The sequence below is a fragment of the Lepidochelys kempii genome, chromosome 5, assembly GCF_965140285.1.
Source record: "Lepidochelys kempii isolate rLepKem1 chromosome 5, rLepKem1.hap1, whole genome shotgun sequence".
NCBI classification, from domain to species: Eukaryota; Metazoa; Chordata; order Testudines; family Cheloniidae; genus Lepidochelys; species Lepidochelys kempii.
Genome location: NC_136384.1, coordinates 102,634,050 through 102,657,588, shown reverse-complemented (window position 1 = coordinate 102,657,588; position 23,539 = coordinate 102,634,050). Strand labels below are relative to the sequence as shown.

At 45.3% G+C, this 23,539-nt stretch overlaps 2 protein-coding genes across 4 annotated transcripts in view; both read left to right on the top strand.

The window, feature by feature from the left end:
* RFX3 (regulatory factor X3) overlaps nt 1-23,539 on the top strand; it is a 250,108-nt gene that overhangs the window by 50,259 nt on the left and 176,310 nt on the right. The gene's annotated exons all lie outside the window — the stretch shown is intronic.
* Nucleotides 10,801-13,224, top strand: LOC144930566 (uncharacterized). The gene is made up of 2 exons (XM_078852890.1): nt 10,801-11,536; nt 12,197-13,224. Exons 1-2 carry the CDS (start codon nt 11,158-11,160, stop codon nt 12,445-12,447), a joined length of 630 nt encoding a protein of 209 aa, XP_078709016.1. The 5' UTR covers nt 10,801-11,157; the 3' UTR covers nt 12,448-13,224.

The following is a 23,539-nucleotide window of genomic DNA, read 5'->3' as shown; positions in this document are numbered from 1 at the left end:
GGGGAAATGAACAGGAACAGGTAATCATCAAGTGATCCATCCCCTGTCACTCATTCCCGGACTCTGGTAAACAGAGGCTAGGGACACCATCCTTGGCCATCCTGGCTAATAGTCGTTGATGGACCTATCCTCCATGAATACATGCAGAGATTCACTCTCAAGAGTTGCCCTTGTAGGAATCAGAGGAGGCTCCACCTCCTTCTTCATCCTTTGACAAGGCAGTGGTAGCAGATTCTGTTTCTCCCCCACCTGATGGTTGTATAGTTGTTGAAAAGGATTGCTACAGCTCTGGATATTCAGCCAGAGAAGGTCAAGGAAAAGCCACACAGGCTGTGAACATTTTAGCCTCAGTGGGACCCTTCTAAACTAACTCTCCCTATTAATGAGGCTATTCTTGCGTTTGTTAGATTGTTATAACAGACCCCATCTTCCCTGCCCCCTAATGCAAAAGGAGCAGAGAGAGGAGATACTATATTTCTTTGCATGGGTTTGAACATTTCTATAACCATCACCCTCTGGGCTCCCTGGTAGTCTCTGCTGCTAATGAAAGAGAGAGACGGGGTCACGAGGCATCAACAATGAAAGGTTAAGAAACAGGTCTTATTTGTAAGGAAGCTTTATTCTACAGGAGGTTTGCAGCTTAGAATTGAGAACCAGCAAGCTCTGCTGGGTTACTACGATTTTAGCCTCCAGGATAATATTTTAAAATTTAAGGACAGGCTTCCAGATGATGTGAAACGGGAATTTTGCTGCGATAGTGGATGAGGGCACATTAGTTGCCAGATTGGCTCTGCAGGCTGGTCTAGATGCAGAGCAGTGTCCTTAACCATCACTATGAGGCAGTTTTAATGGCTGCAGTCATTTTGTCTCCCTCCCTCTGTGGTTCAACAGACCATTCAAGACCTCCCATTTGAGAGTCCTTTGATCTTTCTGGAAAGACTGATAAGAGGCTGCATAGTCTCAAGGATTCAAGAGCGACCCTTAATTTTCTAGGTATTTATGTGCTGGCATCAAAAAGAAAGCCCGTTTGTCCGCAGCAGTCCCAATGTTATCAGAGTTTCAGACCTAGAACCTGTCCAGGAAAAAGGGCAGAAGTTACAGGAGAAGTCCGCCACCTGCCTCTTCTTCTGTAGCTGCCAGTTCATCTAGACAAGCTGGATTCTTGAAACGAACATTTTGATATTTTGGTCAAGGGCAGACTGCCTGTCCCCAGAGTGCCATCTTCCCCTCCCCCTCCCTCCCATTTACTAATCACCTATCCCACTTCTTAATTGCTTGGTGTCACGTCAACACGCATGGATAGATCTTTAGCACAGTGGAACTGGGATACACCCTTCAGTTTATTTCTATCCCCTCTCTAGCCTTCCTTTCCAATCTCTCTTCAGGGACCTCTCTCCCAAGGTCCAATCTCTTCTTCTCTGTTGTTCAGGGGAAAGGGGATTTATTCCTGCTACTTCCTAATTCCGAAAGCAAAAGTGGGTCTTAGGCCAATTTTAGATCTAAGAGATCTTAACAAGTTCCTGAAGAAAATGAAATTGTGGATGGCCAATCTGGATTCATTTATTCCTTCTTTGAATCCTGGGGACTGGTATGCCACTCTCAACTTAAAAGGTGTATTTTCACGTAGGAATTTTCTGTGGCTCTGGTGAATTGCCAAGTTTCATGATCAACAGATCCTACTATCAATTTGCACTGCTAGTCTTTGTCCTGTCAGCAATGCCTCTTGTGTTGACGAAGTGCCTGGTGGTGGTAGCAGTGTACTTGAAGAGGTTGTGTGTCCATGTTTCCTTACCTAGACAACTGGGTGGTGAGAGGCCAGTCCATGTCTTAAGTACTGTCCAGCGTGGCCATTATCCAGTCCACTTTTGATGCATTGAGACTGCTAATCAACACAGAGATGTCGATCTTGACTCACATACAGAAAACAGTATTCATTGGAGTGGTCCTGGATTCTATGAAGGCCAAGGCCTTCCTGCCATGGTTGAGATTACAAACAATGTGAGCCATTGCTCTTAGACTTAAAGGCACATCCTGTCACTACAGTACAAAACTGCGTCCAGCTTCCTGGGCATATGGCACAATACACTTACGTAATACTGTATGCACTTCAGAAAGTTACACGATTGATTAGCCTTGATGTATTGACCAGTCCATCATCAGATGGTGGTTCAAGTACCAAATCATGTCCCTGGACTGGTGGATAGAACCCTTGAATATTTGCACAGGAATTTCCTTTATTCCTCTGCAACAGATGCTCACCCTAGTCACAGATGCATCAGATCTATGTTGGGGGGCTCGCTTGGGTCTCCTGCAAACACAGGGATCACTTATGTCTCCTTCAGACACAAGGTCTGTGGTCTGCCCAGGATCTACAGCTACATATAAAAGTAAGAGCATTATGAGCCGTGTATTTGGCTTGCATGACATTTCTTGTAGATATCTAGGGACATAATTTGTTGGTGCTAACAGAGCAGCCGGGTTTTACATGAACAAGCATTACATTACAGCAGCCATATTTTACATGAACAAGCAAGGGGTAGCCTGATGGATGCAACTGTGCCAAGAGGCAATTCTGCTTTGGGATTTCTGAATCTCCAACTCTATCCACCTGAAATTTGGCTACCTTCCAGGAATACAGAATGCTCTGGCAGACTACCTAAGTAGGTTGTTCACCAATCACCATGAGTGGTCTCTTCATCCAGATGTAGCCAGATCCATTTTCCATTTGTGGGAAACTCCTTAAGTGGACCTATTTGCAACAAGGACGAAAGAAAATGTCATCAGTTTTATTCCTGAGCGGGTCACAGCGCAGGTTCTTTGACAGATGCCTCCCTGCTAACATTGTCAAACGCCCTGCTGCATGCCTTCCCTCTGGTTGTGCTTCTGCCCAAAGTTTTGTCCAAAATCAAACAAGACCAGGCTTATCTTATCCTAATAGGCCCAGAGTGGCCTTATCAGCACTGGTTTAGAGCTTTACGAACCCTATTGGTCAGACCGCCACTATCACTACCACTAGAAGTAGACATGATCTCCCAGGACTGCAGCTGCCTTCTCCATCCCAATCTGCAGGCCATCCACCTGTTAGCCTGGGTGTTTCATGGCTGACATGTTTGATAGGGGGTTTGTTTTAAGGAAGTACAGGAAGTGCTTCTAAATAGTGGAAAGTCCTTTGCCTAGGAGTACTTACCTGACTAAATGGAAAAGATTCCCTGTCTGGTCCCAACAGAAAGATGTTTCCCTGGCCTGGGCTCATATCCAGTATGTGTTGGACTGTCTCCTGTTCCTGAAATAATAAAAGTTAGCCATTAGTTCCATCAGAGTACACATAGCAGCTATTTTGGCTTTCTCCCCTCCTGTTGGTAATCACTCACTGTTTTCCAATCCTATGTTTATCAGATTTTTGAAAGGTCTGGACAGGCTATAATCATAAGTTCAGGAGGCTGTCCCTCCATGGAACTTGAATCTAGTTTTAGCAAAGTTGATATGTTCCCCACTTTGAGCCACTGGCAACCTGTTCCCTGCTATACTTTTCAGTGAAAATGGCTTTTATGGTTACTATTACCTTGGCCAGGAGAGTGGGGGAATTGCAACTTGAAGTGTCAGAATCTCTGTATACAGTCTTCTATAGAGACAAATTTTACTTCCACCCTCACCCGAAGTTTTACTAAAATAGTTTTTTCTGTTTTCATATTAACCATTTACTGACCTACTTTCCAAAGCGTTATACTCATAACGAGGAAACGCTCCGTACTCTAGAAGAGGTTTGGCTTTTTACCAGCATCAGATTAAACCATGTAGGTCTTCGATGCAACTGTTCAAAGCATCACAGAAACGTATGACTTGCTGGGTCCTCGATAGGTCACCTAGTCCAGTCCCTTGCACTGAGGGAGGACTAAGTGTTATATAGACCATCCCTGACAGATGTTCGTCTAACCTCCAATGATATATATTCCACAACTTCCCTAGATTATTTGTTGCAGTGCTTAACTATCCTTACAGTTGGGAAGTTTTTCCTAAGGTTTAACCTAAATTTCCCTTGCTGCAGTTTAATCTCATTACTTTTTGTCCTGTTCTCAGTGGAGAAGAACAATTTATCATCCTCCTCTTTTTATAACAACCTTTTAGATATTTGAAGACACTTTTCATGTCCCCCGTCAGTCTTCTCTTTGCCAGACTAACCAAACCCAGTTTTTTTCAGTCTTTCCTCATAGATCATGTTTTCTAGATCTTTAATCATTTTTGCATTTGTCCTTATTGAATTTTATCCTATTCATTTCAGTCCATTTCTCCAGTTTGTCAAAATAATTTTGAATTCTAGTCCTGCCCTCCAAAGCGCATGCAATCCCTCCCAGCTCGGTATCATCCTCAAACTTTAGAAGTGTACTCTGTGCCATTATCCATTATTCACCACTTTTCATCAGGACTGCAAAGAGAATGAAAGGCTGTCCAGTGTCTTACCAAAGGATCTCCTCTTGGATATCCAGTTGTATTTGATTATACATACATACATGATTGGCTAACATAATGTCCCGAAAAAGAGTGGTGGCCTATTCATCCAGGTCTCAAGAAGCTTCTGGCTCATGAGTTCAACTTGAATATTTATAAGGCAGCAACCTGGTCATTGTTTCATATGGTTGCGTCTCACTATGCAATCTCTCTGTAATTCAGAGGCTATGCAAGGTTTGGATGAGTAGTCCACCAGTTCCCTTTTCAAATAGACTCTGAGCCCACCTCCAGTTCGATCTGCTTGTGAGTCACCTACAGTGGAATGGACGTGTGCAATCACTTGAAGAAACAATTACTAACCTTTTTCTGAAACTTGTTCTTTGAGATGTGTTGTGCATATCCATTTGACAACTCTTCCTCCTTCTTTGCCTTTCAATCTGGTAAGAAGGAACTGAGCAGGGATTGGATGTGGCTTCACCCTTTATATCTGGGCACAGTAGTGTGAGGCAGCAGAAGGCTCTCTGGTAGCCCTGACAGGTATTGTAGAGGGAAAAATCTCCAACTGTGCACAGGGTGGCATGCACCTACAGTGGACTGGACATGTACAACACATCTTTAAGAAAACAGGAAAAAAGTTAGTAATGGAAACTTCTCACTGAATCACTGGGAGAATTTTTACTCTAAAAATGGCTTTTCTGTTAGCAGTCATTTCATGTAGAAGAGTCAGCGAGCCAGGGCCATTATTAATTTAAAAAGCCATCTTACGGGTTTTTTTGTTTTTGTTTTTGTTTTTTTGACACACTATTATTCAAGCTGGATCCTGAATGTTTTTCAAAGAGAAATAGTCTTCCACTTAAATCAGCCTATTTCTTACATTCCTTCTTTCCTCAGCATTCCTATAGCTTGGAGAAATAGTTACATACACAGAGTGTAATCTTTGCAATGAAGAAAACCTCAGAGGAAATCTGTCCTATGGGAACCAAACAAGGGATGCAAAGCATCTCAGTCAACTCTTTTTAGGTTGACAAGTCAACTCTTTTTTAGGCCTACAGATGATCAGTAAAGAACTCGCTGTAGGAGTAAGGACACGCTCTACCAAACTAGAAGGCTGCCTATTGGGCAGAATAGCAAAGATACAACAGATCTCATCATGAGATATATCATCTTGGTGTATCTTTTGTAGTGCTTAGCAAAATAGAAGTTTTGTTTCATTCACTTTTGGATGAAAAGTCCTCCAGTCCTCTTCTCTTGGTATCTTTCATCAAAGACATTTATTAATTTTTGAAGGAGGAAAAAAGGGTTGAGAGCTTTATTTGGTTTTGGAATCATTTTCCCCCTTCTCCCCTTTGTTGGAGGATATTTGCTGCTTTTTTTGTCTCCCCATCAATTCAAGGTCTCTGGAGCAGCAGGTACTCATGTGGATAGAAAGGGAAAGTAAGTTTCCCTTATCTTTAATCTTATCTTTTCCAAAGTGTGCTTCATCAGAACCTACTTTGTGCATTTTATTCTCTGTTGTATTTCATTGATTGGACATGCATAGGGGTATTCTTCCTAGTATAAACATTTGATCTGAAGAGTGAGGGAGAGAAAAAAATGGAAGAACTATAAGTTTAAAATAAAAATCTTTCTGCCTGGGTAATGTTTGAGTAATGATTTTTCTAAAATAGACCTTAGTTCTTTGTATTTCCTCAGCTATGGTAAGATACCTAATGTCTGAATATGGCTGTATTTCTTTAAGCAGGCTAGCAGGGGAATTTAAGAGAGATTGTCAAATTAAAAGTCACACTTCTATCAATTATTTTTTAGTTCAAGCTTTCTCAATCACAAGAGGAATCTCATATATTACCTCTGGTGCTTGAGGAATAAAGGTAGAAGACCAGTATGAGACTGACAACAATGGGTACACACTTCAGAGAAGGTGAAATTATGGATAAGGAAAACTAATTTCACCTTTTTTCCCCTCTAATCTCTTTCAGTTATATAATCTTAAATGCTTCTTGTAATAATGATAGATTAAAAAATTCACAAAAACGTAGTATTTTAAGTCGGTGTTCCTTTTTAACTATTTTGTTTGCTTAGTGTCCTTAATGATTACTAAAACTGTACTTACTGATTGCATAAACTGAAGATTTCTTCAGTTGAAGTAATCTAGCAAATGAAATTCAAATAATCTTACAAAAACCATTACTCATTATAGGTCCAGTAGCCAATCAGGTACTATCCATGCTTCAAATTTTCAACTATATTAAGAAAAATAATAGTTTAAAAGTGGTCAACATAGTTCATGTTACAACTTAAAAATAACATTTTACAGAAGTGTTAAAGTCCTCCAAATGTAATTTTGAACACAATTCTGTTGTACATAGTTTAGTTGTACTATGAATAGGTCTTGCAGAAAAATTGTATTAGTCTCCTGTAATGCACATCATTATTCTGATAAAATAAGCACTTGCAACATGGTTCAAAGCAGGAAGTAAATGCTCTGTTTGTTTGCACAGGCAAATACATTCAGATATCTATATACAGTTTTGTATTTATGTTACCACAAGTATGTTCACCTATGGTATTTGAACTGCAGTCATGTAGGGCTTGTCTTCACTGCAACAGTTAGCTAGAGTTAGTACACTCAAGTTACTGCACTGGAGTTAGCTTAGCTTGAGTGAGAGCGACCACACAGCAAAACCACACTAGAGTTACACAGTGATTTGATTAGCAACACAGAGTGATTGGATTAGTTTCTGATGTAAAGGGTGGCAGCTCAGGCTAGCTGCTTTAGTACAAACCTGCCTGGATCCTCGGGTTCATATTCAGGTGGCTAACCCAAACCACCACCTGCACTATTGTTCTAGATCAAGCAGAGCTAATGCGTGTCTGTTTATTCGCTCTGGGAAGCATGCTTACAGCTACAGTGTAAATGTATTCTCAGTTTATACTTTCTTTTACTACTCTGTGAAGACAGAGAAAAAAAGACTTCCAATAATGAGTGCACTTCAATACAAGCAGGACAATGGATACTTTATTGCGTCCTACGATTCCCTGCATTAAAAAGCATATCCAAACTTGTTTCTGAAGGGTCATGAGGGTGTTCTATCACAGTTGTAAAAATGGAGTAACTTAATGTGATTGTGCAGGTTAAGCCATATTAGCATATTTTGAAAACAATTTAACTTTGTGTTGCTATGAACACAACCTTAGAGTTAAAAAGAAATTTTTTTTTATTCCTATAGCCCAATGTTTGAGGACTCCCAAAATTGTAATTTTTTAAATCATGTCTTTATTTTCTAAGGCAATATCCTGGTTCTGAAGTGCTTTCTTATCTTTATTCAGGGCAGCAAATATTATTATGTGCTGATGCTCAGTTTTCAAGATCTGTGGTCACCTTTTCATTGCTTTCAGTTTCTCAGATCACAACAGGGGCCATAATGGGGGCTGTCGGACCTAGTGGTTGACTCCAGGAGTAGAGTTGGGTTGGAGTCACGCCAATGGTCAAAGCCAAAGTCAGCAACTGAGGTCAGGGCAAGGAAGCAAGAACCAGGAAAAAGTTGTGGTGAGAGGGACAGGGACGAGGCATGGTAGTAGGAACAAGAAACATGAAATAGCAAGAACAAGGAGCCAGAACTAGTTGAGGAATCAAGGACTTGGTCTCAGAGGTCTAGGCAGTAACAGGCCTAGTGATTAGATGCTCAGACAGGGTGTGGGACAGGAACAGGAAGCTTTATACCCAGTGGTGTCCAATCAGCATCTGCTGTCAGTCATCTGACGCAGCTGAATAAGCAGGTGTTGCTTCTGGTAGTTGAATATTAGTAGCAGTTCCCTTGTCAGTGCTTGCAGGTGCTGAGTATAAGACTCCTGCTTGGGAGCCTCACAGGCCTAGGTTTTAGACTGATGGTGCCTGACAGATCAGTTCTCTACTTACTAATTTTTTTTAAAGGTTCTTGCATAAACATTTGGTTATTTTAATTGACGCCTCTTCTGGATGTTGGTTATACTCCCATACTTACAAAATTTAACAAGAAAAGAAGCTTTACTGAGGTCTGTGGTTTCTCAGACACTTGTGGTTTAAAAATGTTCTTTGTGGTGGATGATGTTTCCCTTTGCAATCTTCACCTCTTATCTGGGTGGATTATATTAACAACTGAATATCTTCCATCAAAAGTGATATCAAAGTCTGAGAGAGGAAATAACCTACAAAATTACAAACAAGCCTCTTGCAAGAGGATATCCATTCTGTCGCTCAGTTGTGCACACTTCTATTCATTTTTTATTTATTTTAGATTATTTTAGAATTACAGCTCTTTTAATGCCAAAAGTGGTATGAAGTTGAGAGCAAATATGAGATTTTAGTGTTGGGGATTCTGATGGCTTTTCTACTTCATTATGAAAAGCCTTGTTTTTCTTCTCTTCTATATGTTTGGCTTGATCATTAAAGGAAAGAGTTTGGTTATTAATCTTGGCTACAGTATATGCATAAAAGGAAACAAATAACAACTATTCACAATAGTATATGGTTGTTGGTCAAATGACCCACTGCTTCAAAAAGCCCACAGCTTTCTGGCTCATAAGCACTTACCTGCTCCCCCCCCCCCCCCAACCTTTCAGGAATTAAAAGCAAAGGCCATCATACTGAGCTCACTAAAGAGCATTTGCAAAAAGCACAAAAGAGAAAGGTGGATACTTGAGGAGAAAAATTGCTTTAAAAAGGAGAGCAGTGGAAAGAGGAAGAGGGATTTGTTACCCTTTAAAAATGTCGTTTAAAAAAAATTGTCCCCATCACCTTTTAAAACAAAACACCGAGGAAATGTGTAGCAGACGCTCTGTCTGTAGAAAGGCAGGTTGATTTCTTGTGCACGTGATTTCTGGTTTAATTAGCATTTATCAAAACTGCTTTGGCTCAGTTTTATATAAAAACATCAACTTCTAGTTAACTTATACTTTTAAAATTGAAGTAGCCTTAAGTAAGAGCTATTGAAACATTTAATAATAAGGCCAAATTTTCTTGAGTTGAGAATGAGATTGGAGTGTTATTTCCTGACATTAACAATCTAGGTATGGACATTCTTTGATCCTAGTTGAGTTAGCAGGCATCTCTCTCTTTCTCTTTTATGCCTCTCTATTCCATGTGAAACGTAAGGCCTTCGCTATTGCCTTCCATCTTTGCCAGCCTCCTGCTGCAGTCTTAGCTTCTTCCCATGTCACTGTGAGCTTTCAGTTCTACTTTACTGTGTGTTTCCATGTTATCCTTGGTCTACCTCTTGCTCTGGGTTTTCTGCCCAGTGCTTGTCTTATGATATTCAGTTCTTTACTCCATGTATGTCGTAGCCAGCTCTGGTTTCCTGTCCAAGGTCTAGAAGCATTTCTGGTGAAATCTTGTCAAGGCCACTTGCTTTTCCTGCGGCTCAGTGCTCTCTCTGCTTCCTCAGTGGCAAAAGGCTGTAAGATGTCTTCCTCATTCTGAGGTGGGGCCAGTCTGTATCTGCACCATTTCCTCTTTACTGACTCCTCAAAGGGCTTGTTCCTGCCAATCCCTGCTGGCTTTTGTTATTTTACTTAGGTGTGTGGTGATGCTGTTCAGGGACGTTTTACAGTGACATATAGATGGTGGTTTCTGTGCTGCTCCATACTTCCTTATGAGTGACGATGCTTTCCTGCTAGACCTTGCCATATTTATATCAGATGCAACTTCTCCCAACATTCCATGCAACTAGCGTTGAGACTGACACTGAGGTGTTTTGCTAGGACAGGAGTGTTGATCCCCATAACAAACACTATCCCAGTGAAATTATGGAAAATCAGACTGGAAAAAATACTCAGAGCTGACCTATGAGTATATATTGTGCATACTGCATAATACCTCTGTAGAATGGGTAACATAGTTATCTCTGTCTTGTATACTTTGTGGGACTATATAACCATGTATGGACTGTTATCATTCCTAAGTGTCGTCCAAAGACAATGTTGTCCAAACTGTTGGGACTCAGTGTGTTCCAGAATGAGGCTGAAAAGCCAATGATTGGGAGGTCCAAAAATCTTTGATATCAAATCTCTATTTATTTTAGATACTTACTACATCACTGTAGTAGTACCTGAGCGCCTCACAATCTTCAATGTGTTTATCCTCACAATCTCCTTGTGAGGTAGGGAAGTGCTATTATCTTCACTTTTACAGATGGAAAACTGCGGTGCAGAGGCTAAGGGCTTGGTTACACTTGCGAGTTAGAGTGCATTAAAGGAGCCCCGGGCGCACTAGCTCACTACCCGTCCACACTGGCAAGGCACGTAGAGCGCTCTGACTCTGCCACTAGAGCGCTCCTGGTACTCCACCTCGGCGAGTGGAATAACGTTTAGTGTGCCCCCGCTGGAGTGCCGCGGCACCAGTGTGGACCCCCTGTTCTGTTAGTGCGCTCTGATCAGCCTCCAGAAGTGTCCTACAATGCCTATTCTAGCCACTGGTCAGCACTTTGAACTTTACTGTCAGACCCGCCCTTTAAATCTCTGGGAATTTTCAAAATCCCCTTCCTGTTTGCTCAGCCAGGCGTGGAGTGCTCTCAGCGAATCTTTTCAGGTGACCATGCTGCCTCACGCCAGGTGATCCCCAGTAAGGAGCAATGGCAAGTGCTGGACCTCATCAGTGTGTAGGGGGAGGAAGCTGTCCAGTCCCAGCTGCACTCCAGCCGTAGGAATTACGACACCTTCAGGCAGATATCAAGGGACATGATGGAAAGAGGCCATGACTGGAACATATTGCAGTGCAGGGTTACAGTGAAAGAGCTGCGGAATGCCTACCGCAAAGCCCGCGAAGCAAACAGCCGCTCCGGTGCTGCCCCTGCGACCTGCCATTTCTACAAAGAGCTGGACGCGATACTTGGGGGCGACCCCACCTCCACTCCGAGTACCACCATGGAGACTTCAGATCCCAGTTCAACAAGGCAGGAGGAGGAGGAGCAAAGCGGGAGTGAGGGTGCTGAGGCAGAGGAAGACACCCCAGAATCCCTAGATGCATGCAGCCAGGAGCTGTTCTCAAGCCAGGAAGAAGGTAGCCAGTCACGGCGGCCGGTGCTTGGGAAAGTACAAACACCAGAGGAGGTTCCTGGTAAGCGGCTTTTATTTTGGGAGGGAAGTTATTCGGTGCGGGCTCTTGGGGCGAGGAGGGTTAGGGCTGCATGCATGCCTAGATGTGGAATAGGGCATTGATATGCTCTCTCACATTGCGGCCTCAGTGATCTCTTCAAAGGTCTCATCCAGAACTTGGGTAATGCGCTTGCGCAGGTTTCTCGTGAGAGCCACTGTGGTCCTTGTCCCAATAAGGCTAACTTGTCCGCACCACTGTACCATGAGGGGCAGGGGGACCATCGCTGTACACAGGCAAGCTGCACATGGGCCAGGGTGGAAGCCACATTGTAGTAGAAGACCCTCCCTTGCTTCCCAGGTCACACTCAACAGCGAGATATCTTCCAGGACAAACTCCTGTGGAAAATGTGGGGACAGTGTTCAGTATAGGGGCTCCCTGTCACTGTTGGCTCTCCCCAAGGCACAGAAACCCAGAGGATGGTACAGCTGTGAAACAATCAGTCACTCTTGATCCTGTGCTTACCCACCATTTTGGGGCTCCCGTGCATTAAGTGCGCTCGCTTTGGGATGGGCAAATTATGCTATTGTGTAGAGTGTGCTTGTCCTTAAGTACAGAGGAATCATTGCTCTGTCTGGTGTGAACAATGCTGCCTCTGTTAAGTGTTGCATTTTGCATTTACAGATGCAACCTTGAGATCTCAGCCGTCTGTGTTATCACCAGCTGAAAGACTCCAAAGAATCAGAAAGAGGCCACGTAGAAGCAAGGAAGACATGTTGCATGAAGTAATGCAGCATTCAAGTAATGAAAATCAAAAAGTGCAGGAGTGGCGGGACAGTGAAAGGAGGATCCGCCAGCCGAATGAGGATTGCCAGCACCAAAGCACAGAGCAGCACAAAAGCGCGGTGCTCTGGCAGCAAAGCACGAATCGTTGATAAGCATAATGGAGTACCAAGCGGACTCTATCCAGGCACTCGTAGCCATGCAGGCGGAGCACTACCGCACCTGCCCCCCCACCCCTGCAGCTCTTGTCTCAAAACTCTTTCCCTTGTGCCCCCATTTCACCTCCAACCTGCTTTCCCCAACATCCGGGTTCTTACCGCCACCAGCTGCCTCCAACACCTGTAGCTTCACCACCCAGCCCTGAAAACTACGACCCTTACCCACTGCATTCAACCCCTATCACCATGCAGTATAGCCATCGTGAAGTGCAGCCCTCATTGCACAGCATTCCAGACAGGAAGGCTGAGTATGATAACAGGACCGTTCACAAATCTGTGATTGTACCATTCCCCACCCCACACCCTTGCCCTTTCCGTTTCCCAAGCAGTTGTGTTTCTTTTCAATAAATGGATTTTCTTTTCAATAAATAGATTTTTTGGCTTTGAAAACATTCTTTATTATTGCATAAAGTAAAAGATACCTTAGCCCAGGAAAGAAACAGGCACTGCATATCAGCGTAGCAAACACAGGTTCCTACTAACATTGGAACCACTGCACTTCACTTCCGTGCAGGGCACCAGACATGACTGGTGGCTTTCAGCCTCAAATTGCTCCCTCAAGGCATCCCTAGTCCTTGCAGCCCTGCGCTGGGCCCCTCTAATAGACCTACTCTTTGGCTGTTCAGATTCAGCCTCCAGGTGTTGAATCTCCGAGTTCCATGCCTGAGTGAATCATTCATCCTTCCCTTCACAAATGTTATGGAGGGTACAGCACGCAGATATAACTGTGGGGATGTTGTCATCGGCCAGGTCCAGCTTCCCATACAGAGAGCACCAGCGGCCCTTTAAACGGCCAAAAGCACACTCCACACTTATTCTGCACTGACTCCGCCTGTTATTGAACCGCTCCTTGCTGCTGTCAAGGCTCCCTGTGTAGGGGTTCACGAGCCATGGCATTAAAGGGTAAGCGGGGTCTACAAGGATCACAATGGGCATTTTGACTTTCCCTACAGTGATCTTCTGGTCTGGGAAAAAAGTCCCAGCTTGCAGCTTCCTGAACAGGCCAGTGTTCTGAAAGATGCGTGTGTCATGCCCCTTTCTGGGCCAGCCTGCGCTAATGTCAATGAAACCACCCACGGTGAACCACAAGCGCCTGGAGGATCATAGAGATATACCCCTTCAAATTAACATACTCTGAGACTAGGAGGGCTGGTGCCAGAATTGGAATGTGTGTGCCATCAATCGCCCCTCTGCAGTTAGGAAAACCCATTTGTGCAAAGCAATGTCATGCACGTTACAAAGAGTCATAGTTCTTCTGAGCAGGATGCAATTAATGGCCCTGCAAACTTGCATCAACACGATTCCAATGGTTGACTTTCCCAAACTGGTTAGCGACCGATCGGTAGCTGTATGGAATTGCCAGCATCCAGATTGCCATAGCCACCTGCTTCTCACCGGCAGGACAGCTCTCAATCTCGTGTCCTTGCGCCACAAGGTGGGGGCGAGCTCAGCACACAGTCCCATGAAAGTGGCTTTTCTCATCTGAAAGTTCTGCAGCCACTGCTCGTCATCCCAGACTTGCATGACGATGTGATCCCACCACTCAGTGCTTGTTTCCCAAGCCCAAAAGTGGCAGTTCACTTTGAGCATGTCCGTGAATGCCACAAGCAAACTTGTGTCATATGCGTTACTTGAGTCGATATCGTCGTCGGAGCCCTCACTGTCACTTTGGATCATAAGGAATAACTTGACTGCCAAACATGACGCGCTGCTGAGACTCGTCAGCATACTCCTCAGCAGTTCAGGCTCTATTCCCGCAGATTGAAAGGGAAGACAGAGTGCGCAGTACAAAAAACGTTGAAAGATGGCGCCAATTGTGGACAGAAGCACAGGGATTGCTGGGATGCGAACCGATCCATAACGGAGCGTTGGGACAGGACCCAGAATGCCCCGTGCTGCCCACCCCCTCCCCACAATCATCAGAATGGGAAGAGGTGCTCTGTGGGATAGCTGCCCGTAATGCACCACTCCCAATATCTCTACAAGTGCCGCAAACGTGGCCACGCCAGTGCACTTGCCGCTGTCAGCGTGGACAGACTGCAGTACTTTCCCTACTGTGCTCTCTGAAGGCAGGTTTAATTCAAAGCACTCTACATCTGCAAGTGTAGCTATGCCCTAAGTGATTTTTACTCATAGTCACATGCAACGTCTGTGATGGAGCAGAGAATTGAACCTGGCTAGGTCTCCCAGGCCTAAACTAGTGCCCTAACCACTGCACCTCTCTAAATTAAGGGTCTGGCCTGTCTCGCACTATTCAGCTGTGACCTAAAAAAGAATCCAGTCAAATGATATCTTCAAAGATACATAATTACCAATGAGTAATTTAATTGCTGCTTTATGGTCATCTCTTGAAATTGATAAGATTAAGTGAACTATTTTCTTGCTCTTACAAATTAGTCTACTTTTATATTTTCACTGTAGTTGTCCAGCATGAAATTATAGTCATTAGACATGAAAAAGCCACTGTGTCCATTCTACTGGAATTTTACAATTTGCCTTTCTAATAGAAGATGTATGATATGATATCTAAATCTCTCTCATATAAAGTGATGGAAAAACGCAGGTGTATTGATAGGTCAATCAGATTTTAAATTAACTGGTTAAAGTAGTGTCAGCCTGAGCAGTCTGAATCTTTACAAGTCCAATAAATATCTCCTTCAGTAATGTTCATTTTGTGGCTGGGTGAGTGGCTGTGGTTTTTGGGATCTTGTTGCATGGCATTTTTGTAACTTGTGTTTTGTCCCTCTCCAACCTCCCCAAAAAATATGTAGAGGTCTAGATCTATGTTTTTAAACTCTAATCCCCAAAGATACTGGTGGAGTTGACTGATAAATTTAAAATTTAGTTGGCAGTTTAGTTAATAATCAAGAAGTTTCCCAGGACAAAGGGACAACCACAGTAGGACATGCTCTCTAGTCAGCTGTCTCTGTATTCAGGAAACTGTTTTTGCTGTTCTTATCTGGTTTGAATTAGTGAGGTGTAATTCAAAACATTTCTTCTTTTTTTTTGGTTGATGTGCACCTATCAAAAAGCATTTTATCAATGATTTGTTTGTAATAATAATAAACCCTAATATTTCTGTGGCATGTTAACCAAGGGGATTGTAATGTGTAAATCCTAATGTGAGCTGTGCTGTATGATTGACTAAGTAATTTCTAATGTCACAATTGCATCACCCAACAATGAGCTAAGCATCAGCACGAAATCAGGATTCTAATCCAAATGAGGCATTTGTTGAATGGCCCGAAATTCTGTGTAAGTAATGCTCTCTATCAATAGTTATAAGAAAGTGGCCAAGGAATGAGACTTGCAACTAATTTCATAGAGGTATGCGCTCAAAATTGTAAACTGCTAGATGTGAATAGTGCTCCTAACAGAAGATACAGTAGATCATCAGCTGGCACTAAGGAAAGGGGTGTTTGAGGTAGCATCTTTTCTTTAGAGTCCTGTGTTAAAAGGGGCACAGTTTTGAGGAGTGGGGTATTTCACTATTAGTATATTACACCTGTTCTCAGGATCTGCACTTGCTACCTGTGGGTTCCTAAGAATTTGAACTCTGGTTTTTGACCCCGTAAGCCCTACATGATTAAAGCCTGCTTGTTTGGAAGACTCTCTCCATGTGCTATTGCCAAGTTATAGCGCTTAGCTACTACAATGCTTAGCACTTTAGATCAGTGGTTCTCAAACTTTATTTTTCGCAGATCACTTGAAAATTGCTGAGGGTCTCGGCGGACCACATAATCTTTCCAAATGATGTTTGTACCGTTCGCTAACTATTGTAAAGCGCTTTGGATAAAAGCGCTACGTAAAAAAACCCGTAATACTTAACGTTTTTTTGTTCTATAAATAAAAGCACACAACTCATATTTTAATATCATTAGTCTTACCTTTCTAATGCGATGGATGTGCCCTCTCTCCCACACCGTGGCAGCCCCCAAGCTGAGGCTGGGAAGGGAGGAGGGTCTCTCCCCCGCCACAGCAGCCACAGAGCTGAGGCTGGGAAGGAGGGCCATCTCTCCCTGGCAGCTGCAACTCTGGAGCTGGGAAAAGTCGCCTCTTTCTCTGGCTGCCGCAGCCCTGCACATCCCAAATTCCCCCCTCCCCTTCTCACCCCATTGCCCTTTCCACCTGCCCCCTATTCCTCCCAAGGACACCACCTCCCCTTACATGTCCGTCTTCTCCAGGGTCCAGGTACCTAATTAGTGGAGCCACGCCTGTGGCTCCACTAATTAGGCGGGTGGCCCTTCATTCTCTCGTGTGGGCCACCCAGGTGCACACCTTAGAGGGAACTATCCGCGGAACCTCTGCTTTAGATAATGTAAAAAATAAATTTCAATCAGTGGAGGTGCTAGCTCAGGAACTCCCTGAGTTTAAAAGGGAGGGGTAGCTGGCAAGGAGTTGTTCATGTTGGGGCCTGACTCTCTGAAATTCACTCCTTCACCTCTTTACCCTGAAATAGCCCAAATCTGTTGATGAGGACATGTTGCATAATCCAGTTTTGCTCAGTTTTCTAAGGAGGAGGAAGATGGAGGAGAGCTGCTCTTTCTAGGGGTATGTCTACACTACGGAATAAGGTTGAATTTATAGAAGTCGGTTTTTTAGAAATCGGTTCTATATATTCGAGTGTGTGTGTCCCCACAGAAAATGCTCTAAGTGCATTAAGTGCATTAACTCGGCGGAGTGCTTCCACAGTACCGAGGCTAGAGTCGACTTCCAGAGCATTGCACTGTGGGTAGCTATCCCACAGTTCCCGCAGTCTCTGCTGCCCATTGGAATTCTGGGTTGAGATCCCAATGCCTGATGGGGCTAAAACATTGTCGCGGGTGGTTCTGTGTTGCGGTTCAATACAAGACAGGACACAGCTTTAGGCGAGCAAGCAGGCTGGTTTGCTGACGGGATTTGCCCCCCTGTCAGCTTTTCCAGCTCTCCTTTTATTTCTCTCCCCCCTGCGCAATACATACTCCGACCGCAGAAGGCATCAACAAAGGAAATAAGAAGACTTTGATTAATATTCTTATTTACCAGCCTCTATCTACTACAATCCTTGTTCTCAGGCCTTGAGCCCAGGCCAAGGAAGCTTCCCACGGTTCATGTTCTTTAGTTGACTTCCCATGGTCCATGTCCTTGGACGGAGCAGTGTGTGCATCGCTCCTACACAACAGTCAGGGTGTGCCCTGAATGTTTCTAGGTGCATGAACGCTACACGAACCCTTCATCCCCCCCTTTTTTGTTATTTGTGCTCGGCCATCTCATGGTAGCCATCAATTTGCTTTTGCAAGGAATTTAACTCCCGGACAGACAAGGACATAACTCGGGGAGCCTGCCAGGGCAGGTCTCTACAAAGCCTTAGCAAAGAGGGAATACATTGTATACAGCAGCAGCAAAAAATAAGCCCAACAATCACAAACACAGCATAACCGAAAAGTTGTCGCAGCCATCCTAGAGAGGGCAGCCAACCTGTAAGCCAATTCCAAAAGCCCTCAAACCCCAGATCTTGGCGTATGTGTGCTGTAAGATTGGCCAATTCGGCCAGTCTAGTTTCTATGGAACGACTATTATCAGTTAAATTAAAACAACACACATGCCGAAACGTGGAACAGCCTTGATGATGTTTCAAGAGCAGAAAATCAATGGCTGCTCTGTTATCCAAAATTGCATCCCTTAATTCGTGTTGCTCTGTGTTAAGTAGGGCAATTGCCTGGGATGTTGTATTAATTGCCTTTGCCGCAAAACACGCCAGGGCATTCAAAGTTGTGGCTGTATAAGTGACAAGCCTGGGGACCCCAACAATAGAGGCCGCTAAGGCGGTATACTCAGAGTGGCTGAAAAGATCGACATCTGCAACACAATCTTCTGAAAGGGGTATATTTTTACTGCGCTTTTGGCCGGCAAAAGGCAAAATGAGTGTCATTCTACTGAGGCAACAAAGGGTGCCATCACTTAAATTTGCGGGAATATAACTAAAGGTGCGTGAGCCGCAGGTAAAAAACCACCTGGATGGTAGGATGATATGGCCATAATTGTACGAAACATTCACGGCATGGGAACAATTTAAAAAGGGTTGAGAAATTTGCCGACAGCCTAAGGGCACCTTTGTACTAGTGCAGTTGACCACACGCGCACAGATGACATTGTTGGCCCTGGCCAGATACAGTGTGTGGAGGGATATGGCCGTGTGAGGCAAAGTATAGTTGGCCGGGCCCCAATTAGCCATGCCAGAGTACTGGGAAGAGAGATTCGCGTAAGCAACGAGCATCGTCTCATTCCCTATTTCCTCAGGGTGATGACATACTGGAATGAGGCATGTACCTAACAGTTCTCCGGCTGCTACAAAATCAGATAAACAAAAGTGGGTAACATTTGCTATTGAAGCCAATCTTTCCCATAGGTTATATGTCATTCGGGCCCGTAACGGAGGAAGCGCTTCCGAGCCAACCCCTACAAGAAATATCAAGCACAAAAGGCATACAATCAATACAGAATTAGCAGTAATTTGGGCAAGAATTGCCACAAACAAGGTCTTAGGAGTGTCTGGCTGTTGATTTGCTGCCAGTCTTCGTTGAGCCGCGGCGACCAATGCTTTTACCACTCCCCATGTCACGGGCTGGCTTGGGACACTACGCCTCCTCCGTTTCCGTCCTGTCGTTGTCGACCCGGGAGGCACCGCACTCTCCTCCAGGGTCAGCTGAAACTCCGGTATGGGGTTCGATAGTCCCTGGCGCCACGCCATGCTGCTTCAGTGCCAGTCGCGCACACCAGGCCGGAACCCACGACGGTCCTGCAGGGAGAGACACAGCAGCATATCCCCGACCCCAAGTGATTAGAGGTACTGGGTCCAGCCATTGCGGGTCGGGCAGCTGACGGTAATAGACACGCGGTCTTTCCAGTACCTCGGATTTATGAAAATGCCGATCCGCGGGGGTCTGCTGATCTGCGTTCAGCGTTAAATTATTTAAAGTAAACGAAAGGATAAGCAATTGTTGCTGAATGTCTCCTAAGGTTCGGAGACGCTGCTCCCCTTGTTTTAATTGTTTATCAAGCAAGGTTTTCAGCGTGTGATTTGCACGTTCAACAATAGCTTGGCCCGTGGAATTATAAGGGATCCCGTGTTTTAGACAGACGTCCCATCGGGCACAAAAAGTGGAGAGGGCTGTGGAGCAATAGGCTGGGGCATTATCCGTTTTTATCTGGCTTGGCGACCCATAACAGCAAAACAGGCTAGCAAATGGTGAATAACTTTGGGAGTGCCTTCTCCACGCTGTGGGGTCGCCCAGAGGAATCCCGAATAGGTATCAATGGAAACATGTAAGAACAAATAGGGGCGGAATTGTGGCACGTGAGTGACATCCATTTGCCAGAGCTGATTCGCCGCGGTGCCTCTGGGGTTAACGGCATAAGAAAAGGTAGGGGCAGCAGCAGCACAGTGGGGGCAGGAACGAACAATAGAACGTGCATGATCAGCAGGAATGTGAAACTGCCGGGCCAAAACAAAGGCAGACTGATGAAAAAAGGAATGGCTTTCAATGGGGTCAGAAAAAAGGGAATTTACCTGACCATGTAACGCGCGATCAGCGTGCGCATTGCCTTCAGTGAGTAGCCCAGGCAGAGGGGTATGACTGCGAATATGAGCAACAAAATAAGGGAAATTACAAGTGGTGATGAGATACTGTAAAGACAAAAACAGGCGAAGGAGGTCTGCATCGACCTGAGGGGTAATGAGGGCTAGGGGTAAATGATCAATTACCTGATAAACATAATGGGTGTCCACAATCAAAGGGACAATCAGCAAAAAGTTGAAAGGCCAAAACAACAGCAGCCAGTTCTGAGCGCTGCGCGGAACGCTGAGGCAGCGTAAAACGAGAATGCCAATGAGGGGGGTCACCTAATTGATAGGTGACAACACCTTGATGTGGAGAGCCATCAGTAAAAAGAGTGATAGCTGAAACAGTAGGTCGAGAGCGGCTAAGACGATGCACAATTAGGGGCACCTGTTGGATAATCACCAATCGGGGATCTTTTGGGGGATTATAAGAGATCTCTCCCACATAATCACAAAGAGCAACCTGCCAAGCCAAGGAGGTGTGGTACAAGGAATCAAATTCACTACGTGATAAGGGGAACGCAATGGCAATTAAATCAGTGCCCGTGAGTTGTACTGCACGGTGGCGGGCATTACGAAAAAGATCGGACAGGGCGTCTAAATAAGGATAAATGTTCCGAGGAGGAGTGGATGACAAATATATCCACTCTATGATAGAGACGGCTGTGTCCGTACGAGGTACAAACAGAGCCACCGTGGGCATATGAGGGGTGGCAAGGAGAACCAGCCGCAGGGGACAGACCTCCGTGAGTCTATCCACAAACTGCTGACTCAACACTGCATTGATCTGTCGAATGCAGGCAATGTGCTCCTCAGTGATGGCAATAACTGCGCCCGGTGCCCGAGCTCCACGTAGGAGCTCGAACAACGGCTGCAGCATTGATGTCAGGAGACGGAAGTAGGGTCGAATCCAATTTAAATGACCCAAAATCTGTTGTAATTTAACAAGGGTGAGGGGTTGGGGAAGGACTAGTTCCAGGCAAACAGGGGCAGCATAGGTTTGTAAAACCTTATGCCCAAGGTATTGGTAGGGATAAGAGCGTTGGATTTTTTCTGGTGCCACCAATAGGCCATTTTGGCCCAGAATCTGGGACAAAGATTCAAGCTGTTCTGCCGTGACCTGGGGACCACTAAGCAAAATGTCATCCATATAATGGTAAACCTTTAGTGTGGGGTATCGGGCACGAAAAGGGGCGAGGGCCCGATCCACAAAAAGTTGACATAAGGTTGGACTATTTTGCATTCCCTGGGGCAAGACCTTCCACTGATACCTAAGAGAGGGTTGCTGATTATTATATTGTAGCACCGTAAACGCGAATTTTTCGCGATCTTGTGGGCAAAGGGGGATGGTGAAGAAACAATCTTTTAAATCTAATGCACAAAGCTGATCGGTTTGAGAAATTAAATTTGGGTTCGGTAAGTCAAATTGTAAGGGGCCCATGGGTTGGATGCGTTTATTTATTTCCCTTAAATCATGTAACAGCCGCCATGCACCGGATTTTTCTTAATAACGAACACCGGGGTGTTCCAAGGACTAGTGGAACGTTCCAAGCGCTGTGCACGCAAATGTTGTTGCACAAGCGAATGAAGTGCTTTCAACTTCTCTAGAGGGAGGGGCCACTGGTCAATCCATACGGGCTCTAAGGATTGCCATACCAATGGTAATGCGGAGGGCAAGGTGGGTGCGGGAGGGTTTTGGGCCATTATATATTAATATCGAGGGTGGTGTCCAGCTTTGTAAGTAAGTCACGGCCCCAAATATTGAGGTGGACAGGGAGCACAAAAGGGCGGATTGTAGCAAGGGCACGGCCTCCCAGTTTAGAGACCGTGACCCAAGACAAACTTTGGCGCCCAGGTTTACTACCCCCGATCCCCCACAACTCTTTAGAAGGAACTGTTGGCCAACTGACTGGCCACTCCGGATCACGAATCACCGTAACATCAGCTCCAGTGTCCACCAGCCCTGTAAAAGGAACATTATTTAAGAGAAGTGTTAACTGAGGTTTGGAGGGGCGGACCGACATTGTTAGAGCAACAAGTGGAGAGGACCTGTTGTGAGATGGCAACTGAGACAGCATCGATCCAAAGCCATTCCCGCCCCGGGCTCGATCCTCTGCGGCTGGCACCTGATAGGGGACTAAAATCAATTGCGCAATTGACCGTCCACGTGGGAGCGACTGCGGAAGATGGGTCCACACCTGGACCTTAATAACGCCGGTGTAATCGGCGTCAATGACCCCTGGGATGACAAAAAAAAACCCTGTTTCCCAACGTGTGAGCGAGGGAGAACCAGACCCACAAATCCGGCAGGGAGTGGTCCCGTCACCTGGGTAGGTATGGCGCAAACCTCCCCCGGCAACCGAAAGTCAGCATCCTCCTGCATAATCAAATCAAGCCCTGCACTTCCGGCGGTCGCTGCCCTCATGGAGTCTATGGATTTTAAAGCAGAAGAACAGTTGTCTGAGTGGGAAACACCCCCGTTTGGCCCTGGGTTCGGGGGGGACCCATCGTGCAGTTTCCTGACCCGCTATGACACTGATTAGCCCAGTGATAGCCCTTTCGACACTTGGGGCACTTCTTTGAGGGGCGAGCGGGCGCCATTGATGAGCGGCACTCCCGCTGAAAATGACCCTCCTTACCACAGCGGTAACGCTTCCCCTCCTTTCCGCTTTTTCTCAGGGCGGCAGCCAGAACTCCAGCTTTATGGGCTTGGGTTCCGATGTTTTGGCACGCCCGCAGCATGTCCAACAGCTCTACAATTCCAGAGGCTTGTGCTGCCTGGAGAGCACGGCGGCAATCCTCGTTCACATTTTCAACTGCCATTTTTAACAGGATCTCCTGAGCTGCTGCAGGGCTATCCACCTGTTGGAGGATAGCCTCCTGCAATCTGTTGGTAAAATCCATAAAGGACTCTGACGCACCCTGACAGATACTGGCAAAGCTTTTGGTAGGCTTGCCCGAATCCGGGACCTTCCGGAAAGCATGCTGGGCGCAGGTGGAAATAATGGGGAAGATGGCCTGAGGGAGTTGAGACTGCAGCTGAACGGTAGCAAACTGGTCCTCCCCTGCCAAGTGCTCATAAATGATACCTTGCTCTCTATTTACCTGGGCTTGGCGTTCCGCCATCTGCCGATACTCACTAAGCCAAATAACATACTGACTGGGCGTCAGCATCATGCGCAACAGCACTTTCCAGTCTTCAGGGACGAGGGAATACCCAGAACCTAGCCCTTCAATGAGACCTCGCACATACGTGCTAGTCAAGCCGAACTCGCAAATCGCTTTCTTTACCTCTCTGATCACCGAGTAAGGCAAACTGACCCGGTTTGCAACCTGGTTGCCCTGGCCATCATCCTGCCAAGTCACCGGACAGACTGAGACCAGATCAGCCAGCTCCTCTGCTGTAATATCTGAGCGAGTCTTTGC

Coding starts and splice junctions, on each gene's coding strand:
- LOC144930566 (XM_078852890.1), top strand. CDS start 11,158: ATGATGGAAAGAGGCCATGACTGGAACATATTGCAGTGCAGGGTTACA. Junction 11,537..12,196: donor AACACCAGAGGAGGTTCCTG/GTAAGCGGCTTT, acceptor TTGCATTTACAG/ATGCAACCTTGAGATCTCAG.